The sequence below is a fragment of the Lagenorhynchus albirostris genome, chromosome 1 (assembly GCF_949774975.1).
Source record: "Lagenorhynchus albirostris chromosome 1, mLagAlb1.1, whole genome shotgun sequence".
Classification (NCBI taxonomy): domain Eukaryota; kingdom Metazoa; phylum Chordata; class Mammalia; order Artiodactyla; family Delphinidae; genus Lagenorhynchus; species Lagenorhynchus albirostris.
Window position 1 is genome coordinate 111,368,938 of NC_083095.1, and position 19,730 is coordinate 111,388,667.

At 44.8% G+C, this 19,730-nt stretch overlaps 1 protein-coding gene across 1 annotated transcript in view; it reads right to left on the bottom strand.

Moving 5' to 3' along the window:
• Positions 1-19,730, bottom strand: part of MYO5C (myosin VC) — a 106,467-nt gene that overhangs the window by 79,074 nt on the left and 7,663 nt on the right. Inside the window, exons 5-10 of the mRNA XM_060164382.1 lie at positions 16,893-17,049; positions 14,574-14,717; positions 13,740-13,821; positions 12,495-12,602; positions 4,601-4,707; positions 1,322-1,587 (exon numbers count right to left, since the gene is read on the bottom strand). Of these exons, the coding sequence (XP_060020365.1) occupies positions 1,322-1,587; positions 4,601-4,707; positions 12,495-12,602; positions 13,740-13,821; positions 14,574-14,717; positions 16,893-17,049 (864 nt within the window). The remainder of the gene's footprint in view (positions 1-1,321; positions 1,588-4,600; positions 4,708-12,494; positions 12,603-13,739; positions 13,822-14,573; positions 14,718-16,892; positions 17,050-19,730) is intronic.

Sequence of the window (19,730 nt, forward strand, 5' to 3'; positions counted from 1 at the left end):
AGTGTCTTTAGCACAAGTCTGACCTGGAAAAGCAGGACTGGGCAATGAAAAGAAGCAAGGAAAAAACCCCAGTGTGGGAACTTGGTCCCCCAAATGTATGAGAATTCTTGGAGGGACTTCCCTGGTGGCGCAGTGGTTAAGAAGCCACCTGCCAATGCAGGGGACAAGGGTTCGAGCCCTGGTAAGGGAAGATCCCACATGCAGCAGAGCAACTAAGGCCATGTGCCACAACTACTGAGCCTGCACTCTAGAGCCCGCAAGCCACAGCTACTGAGCCCACATGCCACAACTACAGAAGCCTGTGCGCCTAGAGTCTGCGCTCCACAACAAGAGAAGCCACTGCAATGAGAAGCCTGTGCACCGCAACAGAGAGGGGCCCCCGCTCGCCACAACTAGAGAAAGCCTGTGTGCAGCAGCGAAGACCCAACACAGCCAAAAATAAATAAATAAATAAATTTATTAAAAAAAAGAATTCTTGGAGAATGGGGCAAACACATGACCCTCATGATCCAAGAATAGAAGAAGATTTTAGGTGTGAGGAGGCTGGTTGGTAAAAGGCCTGGGTTTGAGTCTACCTTTGGCCCTGTGAATGTGGGCAAGGTGCAGGACTGCTGGGGCTGTTATTTTCACCCTACGAAATGGGAAAGGTATGTCAGGGCTCTACACCTCACAGGGCCTCTATAGGGAAACAGAAGTGGGTGAGAGCCTCATACAGTGCTGGGTTTTCCCACCAGCAGAGCAACTGTGAAAGAGTCTTCCTAAGGCTTAGTTGTTTCATCTGTAAAACGAGGGTAATTATAAGGTTGTTTGAGGAATAAGAAGGTGCACGGAGACCACTCAGCATGGTAGCTGGCATGTGGCTCTGGAAGTTGGCCATTATTGATTTAGAATTTATTTAATATACCCTAGAAAAAAGACACTGTAGCCCAGGAGACTGTATTTAACATCCATATATATGCAAAAAAAAGAGAACACCATCTTTCTTTTTTTTTTTTTTTTTTTTTTTTTTTGCGGTACGCGGGCCTCTCACTGTTGCGGCCTCTCCCCCTGCGGAGCACAGGCTCCGGACGCGCAGGCTAAGCAGCCATGGCTCACGGGCCCAGCCGCTCCGCGGCATGTGGGATCTTCCCGGACGGAGGCCCGAACCTGTGTCCCCTGCATCGGCAGGCGGACTCTCAACCACTGCGCCACCAGGGAAGCCCTGAACACCATCTTTCTGATCATGTGAAACACAAAAGAGCAACCAGAACAAAATGACGTAAAAATAACAGGCATTCGACATTAAAATGAGGAAAGACAAGCTCATTGAAGAGACTCTTACCCATAAATGTCCAAAACACCAATAAAAGTGTGCTGCTTGCCTGAAAACTGCAAGGCTTGGTTAATTCTCTCCACAATGAAGTCAAACAGCTGAGCGTAGATCTTTTTGGCCAGCGCGTCCCTGGCGTTGATGGCCTGGGACCTGGTCATGGGTTTCACCACTGTCTCGGAGTTTGTGATGATTTTGCGATTACACAGCCACTGAGCGACTCTGACACTCTCCAGGCCCAGGAGCTCACAGAACACCTCCAGGTGACGGCCGTCCTCCTTCAAAAGCAAGACACAAGCCCCGTCAGGGCCATCGGGCCATCTAAACCGGCACTGGCCCACTCAGCCAGGCCCCTCGGCCTCTGCATGACCAGGCCTTAGGACACAGAGCCAGGTCTGGGAGTGAAGCAGGAGGACCTGCAGTGGCACTCAGCCTGCACCTGGTCCCTGGCAGGGCACCGCTGTGGTGATGCCAGGCAGCCCTGGGCTTGGTCCCACCTGGATTTTCGTTCTGGCCAAAGAATGTCAGTAGTGATTTAGGCCACAGAAGCAATCCTCTCCCCTCTCCTGTGCATGTGGACACAGCCTGGAAACCTCTCTTCCCTTTGCATCACACCCAGGCCACCTGTCAGAGCCTACACTCACCCTGTCCCTCCTTGTGTTGTTGGGATTTGCCCGGGGGGTCTGGCCCAGGAGGTACCTAGGTGTCACTGTCAGAGAGAACACGGTGGGCTCCCTGGACTAAAGTAGCTTCCCAGCCAACTTGAGGGCTGTGGTGGGGACTCTTCCTGGACGTACAAAGTGAATCTTATTTCTCTCCCAAGCCTGGGCAGGAGAGCTGCCCCACTGGCCAGCAGGCAAGGAGAGTTCTCCTCCTGTTTGTCTTCAGACAGCATGGACTAGGGGTCCTTATCACTAGGCAAGGAGATGTGATCCCATGTGACTGCACACCATCATTCCTCTCGGGAAGGGGAACTTCTGAGGCAGGCTGATCTGTAGACAGCATCTCAGCCAATCGGGAAAACCACGTGATTGCACTTAAAAAGCATCAGAAGGCTTCCCTGGTGGCGCAGTGGTTGAGAGTCTGCCTGCCGATGCAGGGTACACGGGTTCGTGCCCCGGTCTGGGAGGATCCCACACGCCGTGGAGCGACTGGGCCCGTGAGCCATGGAGGCTGAGCCTGCACGTCTGGAGCCTGTGCTCCGCAACAGGAGAGGCCACAGCAGTGAGAGGCCCGTGTACCGCAAAAAAACAAAAACAAAAAAATAAAAAGTAAGTTGGCTTTATCCGATTGAATTTGCCCAATATTTCAAGTTCTTGATGCAAATGACTGAAAATTACAGGACTGATAATTTTCTACAAAGATTTGACATCTTTTTTGTGGAATCTGTCTCCTAAGATTGATAGACAAAGGATTTTTAGTCTATCAATTTTAACTCCTCCTCCAAAATACTACCTTCACAACAAACTTCACAGGACAGAGTTCAAAGCAAGGGCATTTGTTGGGTGGAAATCATGGGAGTTTCAGAAGAAAAAGTGCAGCAGCCCATTTCTAGGGTAAATGAGCCAGTACCCAGAGGGAAAACCACACCTACACACATTCCAGGCCTACCATCACCTTTCTCCAAACTTCCCATTCCTTTGTGAACTGACTGACTCTGTCAGGGCTGGATATTGGTGGCGATGGGGGCGGGGCGCTTAGTGTAGGAATCTGAGGAGAGGGAGGAGAATTACTTCCTGGTCATAGGGCAACAGGCCAAAAACACACCCTCCATTTCTGCTCAGCGGTCTCTCCCCTTAAACCGCAGGTCCCAGAGCTGAGAAATTACCAGGTGTACAAAATTAACAATTGTTCCCATCTGTTGTTTTGGGGACATGAAAGTAGATATTGTTATGGACTGAATGTTTGTTTCAGTCATATGAAAAACTCATATATTGAAGCCCTAACCTCCAATGTGATGGTATTTGGGGCTTTTAGGAGGTAATTAGGTTTAGATGAGGTCATGCAGATGGGGCCCCCATGATAGGATTAGTGTCCTTATAAGAAAAGAGACTACAGCTTGCTGTCTCTCTCTCTCTGCCATGTGAGGACACAGCAAGAAGGCAGCTGTCTGCAAACTAGGAAGAGGGCCCTCACCAAGAGTTCAACCATGGTGGCACCTTGATCTTGGACCTTCAGCCTTCAGGACTGTGAGAAAATAAATTTCTGTTGTTAAGCCACCCAGCCTGTGGTATTTTGTTATGGCAACCAGAGATGACTAAGACACATATGTTAATACAAAGCTTTAACGATAAGAAGATTTTGCATTTCAGAGAAACATTTTTAACTGTGTGACTGTCCTCTTTACATGGATATTGTTGAGAATAAGCAAACACATACCCCAGCAAGAATCACCACTCATATAACATTTGTTGCTAAAGAGACACACACATAAACTTATCTTGTGTCCATTAAATAAAGAAATCCGTCACAAAATTTACATGGGAATATATTTCCGTAGAGAGCACCACTGGTGTTTGAATCAGGCATGTGTCAGGAGGTAGGAGGCGTCCTTTCCACTAAAACTGTCCAGTGCCCTTAAGGCCCTGCATGATCTGCACATTTCCCTCCTGCCTACCCCCCATTTTCTGGCCTCATCTACCACCCCTCCTTTCTCTCACTCCTTTCTGCATTTACCAACCTTTTGGCTATTTTTCCAATAACACTTCCTGCCTTAGGGCCTTTGCACCTGTTGTTCCCTCTACTTCAAATGTTCTTCCTCGAAGCGTGTGTGTGAAGTGACACAATTCACTTCCTTATGGAATTAGAAAGGCTTTCTGTGAATGCCAGATACAAAAGGCACAGCCCTGCCCCACCCCTACTCTGCTTCATTTTCCTTTTTAATGGCTATCGCCAGCTGCCAGAGCCTGTAACTGTTTATTGTGTCTCCCCCTCCTCCACTTCCTTCCCCCAGATCATAAGCTTCATGAAGGCCTTCTGATCTTGTTTTGTTCACTGCTGTTTCTCCAGAGCCTATAACAGTGTCTGGCACAGAGTAGGCACTCAGGAAAAATTTGTTGAATAAAAGAAAAACAGAGAATGCATTTCCCCCTTCTCTACTGTTGCAAGGGGAAGAAGCTTTACTCTTTGAAGGTAACCCATGGAAACTCCTACCTTCCTTGTTCCTGTTAAACTGGTCTCCCCAGTAGGCCCAATGTGCCTGGTGCTAAAATGCAAAAGCAGGGTAACCATGAGAGGTTTCTACTGATGATCCTCCCAACACAGGAAGGGTGAAGCAAACACATATCTTACACGGACTGCCGATCTCTCGTTGCCCACTGCTATGATCTGCACATTGCCCAGATGTAGGATGGCTGCCAGGATCTTAAAAACATCCATCTGAAAATCTTCCTTGAAACCTGAAAACAAAATTTTTCCCAAATTAGGAACACTGCATTTCTTCCCTTGCTCAGTTATTAGTAAGATAAACACCTGAATTCTCTCACGACACTCTAGTACCATCAGTGCCAAGAGCTGGGACAGGGAACAATGAGTAGACCCCAGGGAAAATCCAGTTCACTGTCTTTCCAGTTTGACGTGTGCAGACACACAATGTGAGCTGTACAACCCACCAGGTTGCCCTTTTGCTGTGGCTGCTAGGAAGTTCAACACAAAAATTAGTATCTGAGTAATGACTTCATGTCGGGTTCCTGGGAGAACCAGCTCTCATTCATTCTGTGTGCTGTGCTTTCTTGTTAATTTTTTTTTTTTTCTTTTTTGCTCATAAGCTCTCTGGATGCTTTTTATGGTGGGTGCTGGAAGGATTTCATTTGCCCCTCCAGCTCTGCACCCTGCTCTCTGCCCCAGGGGACTGGCCTGTTTGGACCAAGGCAATGGGTTCTGGTGGGGTTTGACCAGTGGGGACCCTGGCAGGAGATCAGAGAGCAGGAGGAGACAGGTGCTGGGTACATCTCCCCATCTCTTTCCCTGCAAAGTTGCCTCAGGCTGGCTGTGTTGCCAACTGACAGAATGTTACTGTTCCGAGTCAGCGCTGACTTTCCCCACCCTTCCCTTCAGGCTCTGTGCCTGAACAGAAAGGGCTGCTGCTTCCGGGTCCCTACTGCTCCTCGGAGCCCCCTTAGCCCCACAGTTTGTAGTTGCTCCCTTCATAAATAAACCCTCCTCCTTTTATCCTATTTGAATGTGCCCCATGTTTCCTCGATGGGACCCCGACCAATGTATGTGGAATATCACTTGTGAATGAAAAATGTTGCCTGCCATATCATCAAACAATGGGTGCTGTGGCCATCAGACCATCAGCCACTATCGCTGCCCACAATGGTGCACCCTGAGGGGATTCCGGATGGAGAAAAGCAGGAAACGGGTCCTAGATAGCTAAGGTGCGTATCAAAGGAATGATTTCAATGAACCCAGACTCTTGTATCTTCCCAGAAATAGAAAAGTGCTAAATTCCTTAATTTGAGATGTCTGGTTTTCTTTAATTAACAGTAATCTTTTGATGTTCTGACTTAAAACTCCTACATATCCTGGCTCCTCCCTTACCTCTTGGGAGCAGTCCCTCAGAGCAGGCTGAGAGGCTGTGTGCCAGGCTGAAGTCCTCAGTTTTGTCCTCCAAATAAAACATAATTCTCAACTTTTAGGTTGTGCACTTTTTTCAGTTAACAGGAGACCCTCGACTCCTCCAGCAAAAGAGCAGCAGGTCCTAAATGCCCCGTAAGAGCCATTGCAGCCACCTGCTGCTTCTGACTTGAGGACATCTGGACTATCTCAATAGCAGCTAGGTCACGTTCTTAAATAATTTCCAAACCTGGAGAGACTTCTCTCTACTAAGATCACACAAAATCAAAGTCATAAAAGATTTCAAACCTACGGGACCTAATGAAACTTAAAAGCTTTTGCACAGCAAAGGAAACCATAAACAAGATGAAAAGACAACCCTCAGAATGGGAGAAAAGATTTGCAAACAAAGCAACTGACAAAGGATTAATCTCCAAAATATACAAGCAGCTTATGCAGCTCAATATCAAAAAAAAAAACCCAATCAAAATATGGGTGGAAGACCTAAACAGACATTTCTCCAACGAAGACACAGAGATGGCCAACAAACACATGAAAAGATGTTCAACATCACTAATTATTAGAGAAATGCAAATCAAAACTACAATGAGGTATCACCTCACACCACTCAGAGTGGCCATCACCAAAAAATCTATGAACAATAAATGCTGGAGAGGGTGTGGAGAAAAGGGAACCCTCGTGCACTGTTGGTGGGAATGTAAATTGATACAGCCACTATGGAGAACAGTATGGAGGTTCCTTAAAAACCTAAAACTAGAACTACCATATGACCCAGCAATCCCACTACTGAGCATATACCCAGAGAGAACCATTAACTCAAAAAGACACATGCACCCCAATGTTCATTGCAGCACTATTTACAATAGCCAGGACACGGAAGCAACCTAAATGTCCATCAACAGAGGAATGGATAAAGAAGATGGGGCACATATATACAATGTAATATTACTCAGCCATACAAAGGAATGAAATTGGGTCATTTGTAGAGACGGGGATGGACCTAGAGACTGTCATACAGAGCGACGTAAGTCAGAAAGAGAAAAACAAATATCGTATATTAACACATACATGTGGAATCTGAACAAATTGGTATAGACAACCTTATCTGCAAAATGGAAATAGAGACACAGACATAGAGAACAAACGTATGGATACAAGGAGGAAAGGGCGGGGGGGAGATGAATTGGGAGATTGGGATTGACACATATACACTATTGATACTATGTATAAAATACATAACTAATGAGAACCTACTGTATAGCTCAGGGAACTCTACTCAGTGCTGTGTGGTGACCTAAATGGGAAGAAAATCCCAAAAAGAGGGGATATATGTATACGTATAGCTGATTCACTTTGCTGTATAGTAGAAACTAACATAATATTGTAAAACAACTATACTCCAATAAAAATTAAAAAAAAAATTTCAAACCAAAATTACATGGAAGCCGCCAGTTCAATCTGAGTCCAGGCATCTGCAGCTGTTCCATTTCGCGCTAATGCCTACATTTGAAGGACAGACGATTCTAACAGAAATAAACCCCTGAGCATCACCATGATAAATGACAGGTAAGTGATGAAGAAAAGCAACTAAATATACAAAGTTTGGGAATCTGCTCTGGCACTCCCACTCTGTATGATCCATCGCTTACTTACCCCATGCTTTCCAAAGCTGACAAAAGTGAAATAACAACTGCAAAGCAATGATGTCAAAGAAAGAACTTAAGACCTCACTTAAGTAATTACTTTTAGTAAGATAAAATCACTGCAAAAGCGCCACTGGCCTGAGGTAGATTTCAGTGAGAAACATAGTGGTCAAGTTTCTTGAGCCTGAGGTCCAGGATAGGTCTGCTTCCAGAGTATTCTTTCTGTCAGAGATCTTAATGGCTAGGCAAAGATCAAAGGATGAATTAAATGAGAGTCAGCAGAAGAACAAAGGAAATGAGCTCTTGATCAAAATGCACCCCCATTCTGCTTCCTCAGTGGGTAAATTGTGGCTAGCTAAAGTACCTGTGATATTGTGTTTTAAACTAAGTAGTATATACTTGGGCTTCATCCAGTTTCTTAACACACAGAACTTCTAAAACCCGGGCAACTTCCTAACTTCTGAGAGAGATTAAGATGTCTTTTGTTAATGAGGCAATTTTGGAATGCCCCTAGGTCATGTGAGGATGGGGGCCGGTTGCCAGGGGAAACAACCCTGTGATTGAGAGTTGGAACTTTCAGTCTCACCCCTCAAACTCCAGGGAGCAGAGAGGGGCTAGAAGTTGAACTAACTGCCAACGGCCAATGATTTAATCAACGCTGCCTATGTAATGAAGTCTCCATAAAAACCCCAAAGCACGAGGTTTGCAAGCCCCCAGGTGAACGCGTGGGGATTGTGGTGAGTGACACACTCAGACAGCATGGAAGCTCTGTGCTCCTTCCCACATACTTGCCCCTGTGTATCTGTTCCAAATGACTGTTCCTGAGTTCTATCCTTTTATAATAAATTGATGATCTAGCAAGTAAAATGTTTCTCTGAGTTCTGTGAGCTGCTCTAGCAAATTAATTGAACCCAAGGAGGTGGTTGTGGGAACCAGTGATTTACAGCCATTCGGTTACAATCACAGGTGACAACCTGATCTGAAGCGGGGTGGGCTGGGGGCAGTCCTGTGGAACTGAGCCCTCAACCTGTGGGATCTGAGGCTTTCTCCAGGTAGATAGTGTCAGAATTGAGGCGAATTGTAGGACACCCAGCTGGTGTCCAGAGAATCGCTTGGTGTGGGGACCCCCCTCCCCTCCTCCTTCCCCCCCAGCACACACTGGAATTGGGTCTCAGAACCATTTTAGTACCTCAGAAGCAGAGCCAGAAGGGAAAGCAAAGGAAGCTCTGTAGCAGGCATTATCCTTCATACTTTCCACATATCACCTCGTCTAATGCTTACAACAACTACATAAAGCACTAGTACTGTTCCCATTTTACAGAGGGGGAAACTAAGGCATAGAAGGGTTAGGGAACCGGCCAAAGTTACAATCACACCGGGTGTATCATGGCTAAGCAGTGTACCGCCAGTGACCACTGCAGTGTGTGAAAAGACCTGCGGAGTCGTGAAGCTGCCTTAGCTCACCCCAGGGTGTATAAAAGTGATGGTTCCCTATGACCCTGCACCAGGCAAAGAAGTCTGAGCAGATCCCAGAAGTCTGCTTACTGGGCGTGTTGTGAAGTGGATTTGTGTACTGAACTAGATGACCTCACTGCTAACCTTGTCTGTTTCTCCAAACTGTCTCCAGAGCAAACCACAGCAATGGACAAATCAACCAACAAGTACGCGTTTAGCAATGACATTTAAAAAAGGTATCTGCCCGAATGTGTTATAAGCCTATGTATGATTCGTGTTGGGCAATCTGCCCTTGAGGGGGTCTCTGTCTAAGATGATAACACTGAGATACAAACAAGAGGACACGGCCAATGGGACAAGCAGTATACACGAGATATTCACATTGTTGGAGACATGCTATTGGATAGAACTTTCCTTGGGGATGAAATGTTCTTTATCTGTGCTGAACAATATGGCAGCTCTTAGCTACATATGGTTATGAGCATTTGAAACATGTCTAGTGCAACTGAGAAATGAATTTTAAAATTTATTTCATTTCAATTAATGTAAACAGTCACTTGTGGCTAGTACTTAACTGTGTTGGACAACGCAGGTTTAGAGACCATGAAATCAACACACAGCATGAGATTATTGGCTGTGGGGGTCACAGGATGATGGCAATCTCAAAGTTAGTGCGTTCCATGCATGAATCTACTCCACAGCAGCAAACAGACCTCCGAAGCCTGCTCAGACTTCTTTGCCTGGCCAGGGGTCCTCAGGGGACATCCATGTTTAAATGCACTGGGGTTGAAGCTTAGCTTCATGACTCCACCCACGAATCTTTTCACAAATTGCAAGAAAACTATAAGGAACTCATCAACTATGCTCACTCTATCACCTAGGACAAGGGTCAGCAAACGTTTCCTTATTAGGCTTTGCAGGCTATAGAGTCTATGGCACAAGTACTCAACTCTGCCACCATAGCATGAAAACGGCCATAGATCATACTTAAATGAGTGTGGCTGCGTTCCAATAAAACTTTATTTACAAAAACAGGCTGCAATCTGCCAACCTCTGGCCTAGGACATTTTTTAGTGATTCATACTTTGAGGTCATGCTTTCATTAAATGTGTACTGATCTCTCATTCTGATAGAGCACGCCACAGTTCATAAACCAAGAGACGTTACCTCTTAATCCTCACAACATCCCCAACAGCTACTGTGCTGGCTACTCTCCAACGATGATCCCCAATGCATTACCCTCCCATTGTTCATGCCCTATGTAGTTTTCTCCCCGAGGGTCAAAGGTCTGAGCTGGCCCTATGCCTTGCTTTTGATTATTAGCACACAGCAGCAGAGATGCTGCACTGCTTCCGAGGAGGCTGGTTCATAAAAAAACCTGCAGAGTCCACCTGAGCCTGTTGGAACTAGCTCTGGGAGAAGCTAGCCACATGTGACCAGCATGCTGTGAGGAAGAACACATGGAGGAAGAGAAATGCCCACCCAGCCCTCAATAATTCTAGCCATGCCAGCCCATGTGAGAGAAGAAGCCCTCAGCTGATCCAGCCCTTGCCACCATCATACGAGAATCCCCAAGTAAGAAGTGCCCAGGTGAGCCCAGTCAGCCCGGAATCACAAGAGATAATAATAAATTGTCATTTTAAGAAAGATAAAGTTCTTGTTTTTAGAGGACTCATAGCCATGTCCAATGCATGCATGTGGAGCAACATTAAGAGCTGCATATTTCTCTACAAAGATTTTCTTTTGTTCAGTTTAAGTGAACTTTGCAAAATTAAATTTTGTAGCAAAAAAAAGATCTGATCTTTTTAAAATTAGAAGTTTCGTTAGAACGACTGATTAGGGTAGAAATTGAATGCTAGTTCATAAATTCCTGATGGAAAGAAGCAGCCCAAAGTTAGACACTTTTTATTTGAAAGGTCTATCTCGAGGTTTTCACACAGTTCACATATTAGAATGAGAAGCTTCTACATGATTATTTCTTCTCTTTTAGGTATATCATTGTTCTCAAATATTCTCATTCAGATTTAGTAGGTCTGGGGTGATATCTAGATATTAGAAGTTAAAAAAAAATCTTCTCAGGTGATCTGATATTCTAGTATTCAGAACCACTGGCAATAAGTCACTGTTTCTCAAAGAGTTATACTCTTAGTTAAGATCATTTATTTATTTTTTAATAAAATTAATTATTTTTATTGCTTCTTCAAGGATATTCTTTTTTCCTTTTTTTTTTTTAATTGGGGTATGGTTGTTTTACAATGTTGTGTTAGTTTCTACTGTACAGTGAAGTGGAGCTCCCTGTGCTATACAGCAGGTTCTCATTAGTTAGCTATTATACATATTAGTGTATATGTGTCAATCCCGATCTCCCAATTCATCCCACCCTCCCAAGAATATTCTTAAGTAAAACTTTTTTTTTTTTTTGGCGGTACGCGGGCCTCTCACTGTTGTGGCCTCTCCCGTTGCGGAGCACAGGCTCCGGACGCGCAGGCTCAGCGGCCATGGCTCATGGGCCTAGCTGCTCCGCAGCATGTGGGATCTTCCCAGACCGGGGCACGAACTCATGTCCCCTGCATCGGCAGGCGGACTCTCAACCACTGCACCACCAAGGAAGCCCAGTAAAACTTTTTTTTACTGTGAGCCCATGGAGGTGAAGAATACTTTGACTACTGCTATAATTTGGTGCCCCTTCCATAAGGTTTCTTTTTTTTTAAGGATTTTATTTATTTTTTTGGCTGTCTCGGGTCTTAGTTGCAGCACACAGGATCTTCGTTGAGGCATCGGGGATCTTTTGTCTTTTGTTGTGGCGAGCGGGCTCTTCATAGCGGCTTCTCTCTAGTTGTGGCGTGCAGGTTTTCTCTTCTCTAGTTGTGGTGCGCAGGCTCCAGGGTGTGTGGGCTCTGTAGTTGTGCACACGGGTTCCAGAGTGCGTGGGCTCTGTAGTTGTGGAGCGCAGCTTCAGAGCATGTGGGCTCTGTAGTTTGCAGCACTCAGGCTCTCTAGCTGAGGCACATGAGCTCAGTAGTTGTGGCACACGGGCTTAGTTGCCTGGTGGAATGTGGGATTTTAGTTCCCTGACTAGGGATCGACCCTGTGTCCCCTGCATTGCAAGGTGGATTCTTTACCACTGGACCACCAGGGAAGTCCCTGCCATAGGGTTTTTAAAATTATTCATTCATTCATTCATTCATTTTTATTGCAGTATAGCTGCTTTACAATGTTGTGTTAGTTTCTGCTATACAACGATGTGAATCAGCTATATGTATACATATATCCCCTCCTTCTCACCCCCTCTTCAATCCCACCCGTCTAGGTCATCATAGAGCACAGAGTTGATTTCTATATCTTTTAAGGGAAAAGCACCTTTCTGACCGCTTGGTCTCCAAATATGGTTTTTGATTGGCTCATCCTAAAATCAGAATTTATTACGTGTCTTCAGAACACATGCATGCTGGGCATCCCAGACTTTTTGGAGAAAATGGCCACTCCTGGGATAGGATGCTTTCACTCACCCAGTAGTGTGAAGGTCTTCTGAGTCTCTATCATGTTGGCTCTGTCATTCACACCCTCAATGATGGTACTGCCCCCCATTCTCGTATAATTAAATTCTTCTGCACTCCCTGAAATCAAAAGTAAGGCTGTGATATCTGTGACACAGAAATTTGAACATACATGTACATCAGAAGCGAGAAGAAAAGTTCACACTTAATGTGCTATCTTAAGCACTTTACAAATGTCTTTCCACTTATTCCTTAGAATTCTACGTTGCTGACTCAGAAGCTGAGGCTCAGAAAAGTGAAGTGGCCTGCTCATGGGCCCACAGCTGACCGCAGGGCAAGAATTTAAACACCGGCCTGACTCCAGAGCGCATGGTTTTTGTTCCCATACCTAATAATTTTATACAGCATTACTGAGGTTTACTGAACATACGATTAACTGTAGAAAACTTGATAAGTTTTGATAAACATATACCGTTATAAAAACATCACTATGGTCAAGATAATAACCATATATGCATCTAATATTTGAATAGTAGGGGAGCCTTCAGAAAGCTCTTCCATGTTTGCTCTTCACATTCTATTTGGCAGACAAGGCATGGATATTATCATTATACGAAATCTGAAGAAACTTAGATTCTACAAGTGCAAGTAAGTTCTCCAGGATTAGGGAGTGTGCATTCAACTCCGAGACACTAGACAATTCTGTCTACCAACATGGCACAAACGACCAAGACAGGAGAGCCGAGGTACCACCGGAGTTGGGCCATTTGCACGAACCGACAAATAGCTCATTAATTATGGTTATGATTAATAATGATTTGGAGTCATCAAGGAAATTCAAATTATGATAGAGGTACTCTGTCTCAGAAGACACGGAAATATGTCATAGCTGTTAAAAAAATGACCATCCAAGAAGTTCAGATAAAAAGAAAAGTTTGGGGACTTAGATCAGTAAGTCCCAGTGGTCAGAAGGCCTTCTTCAGGTAGTTCTAGATGGATGGACGACAATCACTCTGGAGCTTTGAAAAGAACCCTGGAGTTGAAGGGGTCCCCTATTCCTGGACTCCCTTTGCCCCTAACTAATCTATCTCCTTAGTTAAATGCATCAAGTCCACCCCTGGAACCCAAGGATCTTATGTTTTTGGACAGAATACTTTTTTTTTTTAAAAGTGACGATATTATAAGAAGATGAAATTAACCTAGAATTTAAATTCCTACGTAAAAAAGAGACTCTTCCACACACCATGTATTACGTACCCAATTTAAGATGTTTAAATTCCGACTGCTGTGCAGATGCACAAAGTTGATAGAAAATGTGGTAATTTCGCTCATTTTCTGACTGTAAAATAAAGAAAAGCCCTGAAATTACACAAGCCCTTTACAAATGAAAATGTGAGGTTTTCAACAAGAGGGTCTTAGATGGCTAATCTGGATTGACAATTCTGCTCTCATGGACACGGACATCTACGTGTGCTTTTGCTGTGACCCAACTTCTTGCCTCCACTGGCTCACAGAGGGAGAACTGGTGGCCCAAGATCACCTTCCAAATAACCACCACAGAGAAAATGTTATTAAACGAAACATTCTACAAAATGGAAATAATGTAGTTAGTACCAGGTGAAATTTTAAAGAAACTCCCTGCAATACAAGGTTTACTGTTACTCTCCTTCTGGGCCAAAATGATGAGAATTTTCTCCATTTTATGGACAGAAGCCTTTTTCTTAAACCCCGCCTCTCCAGATCTGATCCCATTCCCTTCCTGATACAAAAGCCAGTCTAACAGCTTTGTCTATTTCAAGTAGTCTTTGTGTTCTAGAAAGATAAACTTGATTTTTAAATGCTAAGGACTTACGTGCCTAAAACTGAAAGTCATAAACTTTTCCCTCAACCATATAATTCCACTAATACTGCACCTACTCATCAATTTTCATTTTTAAGAAATAGAAAAAAAAAATAACCCAAACTGCAAATGAAATATAGGAAAACTGTATTCTTCAAGTCACAAAACAATGTAGGTTTTCTAATGAATATATGAATGTGAACCATACTATAAAAGTTGGGGAAAAGGAAATTTAATATTTTTAACCTTACTTGAAAGACAACTCTGGATTTCTCCAGCAGGTAAGTTCTCATGTTGGCTCCTATAATTTGATTTCTCTCATCAAAACTGATTTCTGTGTATTTCCCAAACCGACTGCTGTTGTCATTGCGGGTGGTCTTGGCATTTCCAACAGCCTACAGAACATAGTGACAACATTAAAAAAAAACCTTTGCATCAATATTATTGGAGCAGTTACAGTAAAATCCAGTCCTGTATGCTGGGGAAAAGTCTGATTATAGAGGGAGGCCGGGAGGCAGGGGCTTACAGGGAATAAGACACATCCTTAGGTCTCCTCAGTCTCACCTCAAGGCTCTCCTCAGTCTTACTGGTAGACACTGAGCGGGATGAGAAAACACACGGGTTCTGATGTTTCAAGACCCTAGGTTCCTTTTTTACTATGTGTGTGATGCTAGAAAAGTTATTTCATCTTTCCAAGTCTCAATTTCTCTAGCTGTAATATGGGGAAGTATGCATCTTACAGAGTTGGGAGAATTAAATGAGATAATATACAGTGCTTCAACTCATCTATGCCTAAAATATTAGAGATGTTCAATTCAAAGTCTACATCCTTCATCCAACCTTTATTTCTGTCCTTATCCCTTACCACTTCCCTACTCGAACTTTCTACTCAACCAAAAAACTGCCTTCTTCTATCCCTCCCACACTGAGCATGATTTTTTCCTTTTACTTCTGCTACTGAATTCTGCCTCTCCTCTTGCCCACCCTGCTCTCCCTTCCTGGGCATCTTCCATCTGGAAGTACCCTTCCCATGCACACACGTCGCATTCCTGTCCAGGCCATCATGCTTTTGGACAACATGTATTTACTGGCAGGCGAAGGTAAACCAAAGTAGACATGGTCCTGCCTTCATTGAGCTTACAACAGCGGGTGAGACCAACCCTAAACAAATAACCACACGATATCATCCACTGGGCATTTAACAGGGTAGTGCTTCCTGACAACCTTTTTACTGCCATCTTGGATCATGATTTATCTTTCTATTCGAATTTAAAATATGTTATGTTAGAGGAGTCTTAAAACTTGGGGATTGGACCTTATTTTCATTACTTCCTGTATTATTTCGGCACAGTGGCTTAAACAAAATAGGTGGTCTGATAAATATTCATGGAGGATTCTGATTCAAGAAAACAGGGAGAAAGGGTCTAGGAGTCTAACGTTCTTAATTATTTGCTATGCTTCCAAATAAATCCAAATCAATCCCCTTCCCAATTTGCAAGGCAGCCAGAGTTGGCCTCTGGGCCCTCTCGTGAGCTGTCAGATGCCCCTTCTTCCTTGAGGGTTGTCTCCTTACCCCTGGGTGCCATCGTGGTTGGCCTTGCCCACATATCTGAGCCAGTCAGTGGTGTGCTGATGAATCACCCTCGGGGAGGGGAGGAGGAACAGCCTGGATATGTGACATTTGCCAATTTGTAAGGTGTAAATACTTCCAGCATGACTGATTTCAAACTACCAAAGGTTTAACAATAACTTGCAAAAGAATTCCTGAATGTTTAACAATCAGCTCATGAAAGTTGGTGCTGGTTTGGCTGGAGAACACCACTGGTCTTGGTGTACCAGTTGTCTCTGTGGTTGAGGAAATTTCCCCTGGGATATAAACGTAAACAGGGGACTCCTGAAATCCTGATGGTGGAATTTCTAGCCCAGCAGGTAGAGGAGAGAGGCCTTGGAAGCAGCAATCTATGCCCCAATCTCCTTCAAATCCCACCGGAGAACAGACTTCCTTGCTCCTTCCCTGCCCTCACTTCTTTGGTTTTTAAAGGAAGGGAACTCAAGTTAGCAAGGACAACACACAGGCATACCTTGAAGATATGGTGGGTTTAGTTCCAGACCACCGCAATAGAGCAAATGTCACAATAAAGCAAGTCACACGAATTTTCTGGTTTCCCAGTGCATACAAAAGTTATGTTTACACTATACTATAGTCTATTGAGAGTGAAACAGCATTATGTCTAAAAAAAACAATGTACACACCTTAATTTCAAATATTTTATTGCTAAAAAATGCTAACCACCATCTGACCCTTCAGCAAGTCAGAATCTTTTTGCTGGTGGAGGGTTTGAAATACTGCGAGAGTTACCAAAACGTGACACAGAGACAAAAGTGAGCAAATGCTGTTGGAAAAATAGACTTGTTCGATGCAGTATTGCCATAAACCTTTAACTAGTTAAAAAAGAAAAGAAAAAAAGCAATATCTGCAAAGCGAGGTATGCCTGTATACATGAACCAGCCCACTTCTCCATACACGCCTCTGCCTCTGTCCCCACTCCCCACCCCCACAAGGTACACACCTCAGTTATGGGGTTCGACGCCAGAACCTTGTCTTCCACGCGAGCATTAGTGCTGGACTTGCTGACGGTGGCGAAGTACCTCATGGCATAGCGAGCAGATACTGTCTTTCCAGCACCCGACTCCCCGCTTACAATTATTGACTGATTTTTATTATTTCTAAAGCAAATAAATAAAAGGATTTTTAAAAATATTCATTTCTTCCTATTAGGCAATATATACTCATCAAGAAAAATGCAGATAAGCCCGAAGAAGGGACTTTGTTTTATCACTTGAAAGTAACTGTTTTTAACGTACCAGTGAATTTCCTTCTAGTCTTTTTCTCTGTGATCCTGCTGAACACACAGCTTTGTTTCGTGTTGTGTCCCCTGTGCTGAGAGTCCCCAAGAGCAATCCCAGATCAGTGATCCACTAGCAGGACTCATAGGACTCAGCACACATTCGCACTCATGGCTAAGATTTATTACACCAGAAGGATACAAAGCAAACCAGCAAAGGGAAAAGGCATACAGGGCCAAGTCCAGAGGAGGCCAGGTGTAAACTTCCAAGAGTCCTCTCCCAGTGGAGTCACACAGGATGCACTTACTTCCTCCAGCAATGAATTACGACAACACACGGGAAACACTGTCTACCAGGGAAGCTCAATAGAGACTCAGTGTCCAGGGTTTTTACTGGGGGCCGGTCACATAGGCATCCTCTGCTATCACACACCAAAATTCCAGATGCCCAGAAGGAAAGCAGATATTCAGCAGGACCACATTGTTCACACAAACAGTTTAGGTGCAGTGAGCCACTCTTAGCAATTAGGAAATGCTGAGAACCTTCCTGAAATCCAAGTTCCCAGAGGTTTGCCACAGGTCAAACCTGCAAGCAGGTTTCTAAAGATAGCAGTCTCAAGCCTATGTCAACTCCTTTCTGTATATCCCCACTTAAATATAAAAACATTTTAAAGACATCATTTGGAGAGCAATTACTTGAAATGTGCTTGGGAACACGTGTGCTCCATAAGCCAACATGCTCTGTTACACAACTTAGAGATCTTAAAAAATGCATTAAACTTTTTGTGTCATTAGATCATGATGGCAGAACCTTATTATAGTTGCTGTCCTAGCACCACTTATGTGCCAGGTGCTTGGTGAAAACTTTACCGGGATTCTCATTTAAGCCTCACAAAAATCCTATGCCACATACTGTGTATCCATTTTACAGATGAGTAGAACAGTGACTCAGCGAGGCACAGAACACACAACCTCCCTGTGAACACTGGAGCGGACCTTAGAGAGACAGCTCCTGGCCTCAGTGAGGAAGCCAAGATGCTCAGGAGGTGAACGACACTCCCAGCGCCCCTCAGCTGCATGGAGTGGGACTGGTGTTACTAAAGCTGGGCTCTCCGGACTCCTAGTCTAGCATCAGCAAGTCCAGTAAGAGCCTGCCTTAGGTTCGGTTCTGCTATTACAGTTAGACAGACCTCCAGAGGAAACTGGCTCTTCAAGCTTGAACCTGGCTCAGTCCTGCAGCTCTAACGAGCTCATGCTACTGACACCCAGGAGCAGTCCTGGCCTGTCAGGCTCTGAGCCACACAGACTCTAATCTTGCAGATGCCCTGGAGACCTGCAGGGGCCAGGGTAAATCCCAGAACCACGGGTGATTTCGCACTGGAAAGAACCTTGCTGTGGCAGAAGCCAAGGTAATTGGCAAAATTTTTTGGAACCTCCAGGATCTTTCATTTTCTGGTACCATCGGGCTTGGCTGCCCTCTACTCATGAGCCTCCACACTACCCGCAGGGCTTAGGAAAGGGGGGAGACTTTTACATCATTCGTCACAGCACCAGAGTAGGGACGGCAGGTTCGGGTCCAGCTGGTGTCCTCTGAGCCTGGCTCGGCTCCCAGCCTCTGATGTGTTTACAAAAGAGAGGGAGTCACACACTCTGCTGTGGGCTGACAGGTGCATCGAGGCATGGAGGGCACCTGCTGAGACTGAGGACGTGGGGTTCGGGTGTCCCAGGTTACTGGCTTTTAATCAGTAATTCTCTACCCAACATTCATCCTCCCCTGCTTCTTAGGGACTAGGCCCCAATTCTTAGTGGACATGTTGCTGCGTATACGAAAGACTACATATCCCAGCCTCCCCTGTGGCTAGGCATGGTCATGTGAGTAGGACCTGACCAATGAGCTGTGAGCAGAAGTGCTCTGTGGGGGCTTCTGGGAGGGCTCCTTAACCAGGAGGGGCACACCCTTCCCCTGGGACACTCTGTAGCCTAGAAAAGAGAGAAAGAAGGCTGAGTACTTGCTTGGCCCTGAGGCCAAGGATCCCGCTCCAAGGACTGGGAAGCTGGAAGGCACTGATCCTTGATGACTTGGCAGAGATGGTGTGCTAGCCCTGGACCGCCCATCAGACTTCTCTGCTGGAGAGAATCATGCATTTCTACCTTGTATAAGCCACCATTATTTTTTCCTGGTTATCAGCAGTAGAGCTTGGAATGGGTGCTCTCTGAGCATCTAGCTCACAGATGAGGATCCTGAAGCTGAGGGAGATCAGGGCTGTGCCCAGGGTTATGAAGTAAATGTAGCAGACCCAGGTCCTGTGTCTCAGGTTTTATCTGTGAAATAAGGGCATGATGGCGGTTCAACAGACTTCACAGAGGTGTTCTAAGACTCAGAGGAGACCACTGTCTGTGAACGTTCTTTTGCAAACTGTAAGGATCTACAAAGATCCTTTTACAGGTCAGGATGTTGAAGCCAAAATAGGATAGTTACGGGGAAAAGAAATTACACGTGGAGTCTAGAAATCTGAGCACAAATCCCAGCTCTGCCTTTCTCTCGCTGGGTGACCTTGGGTG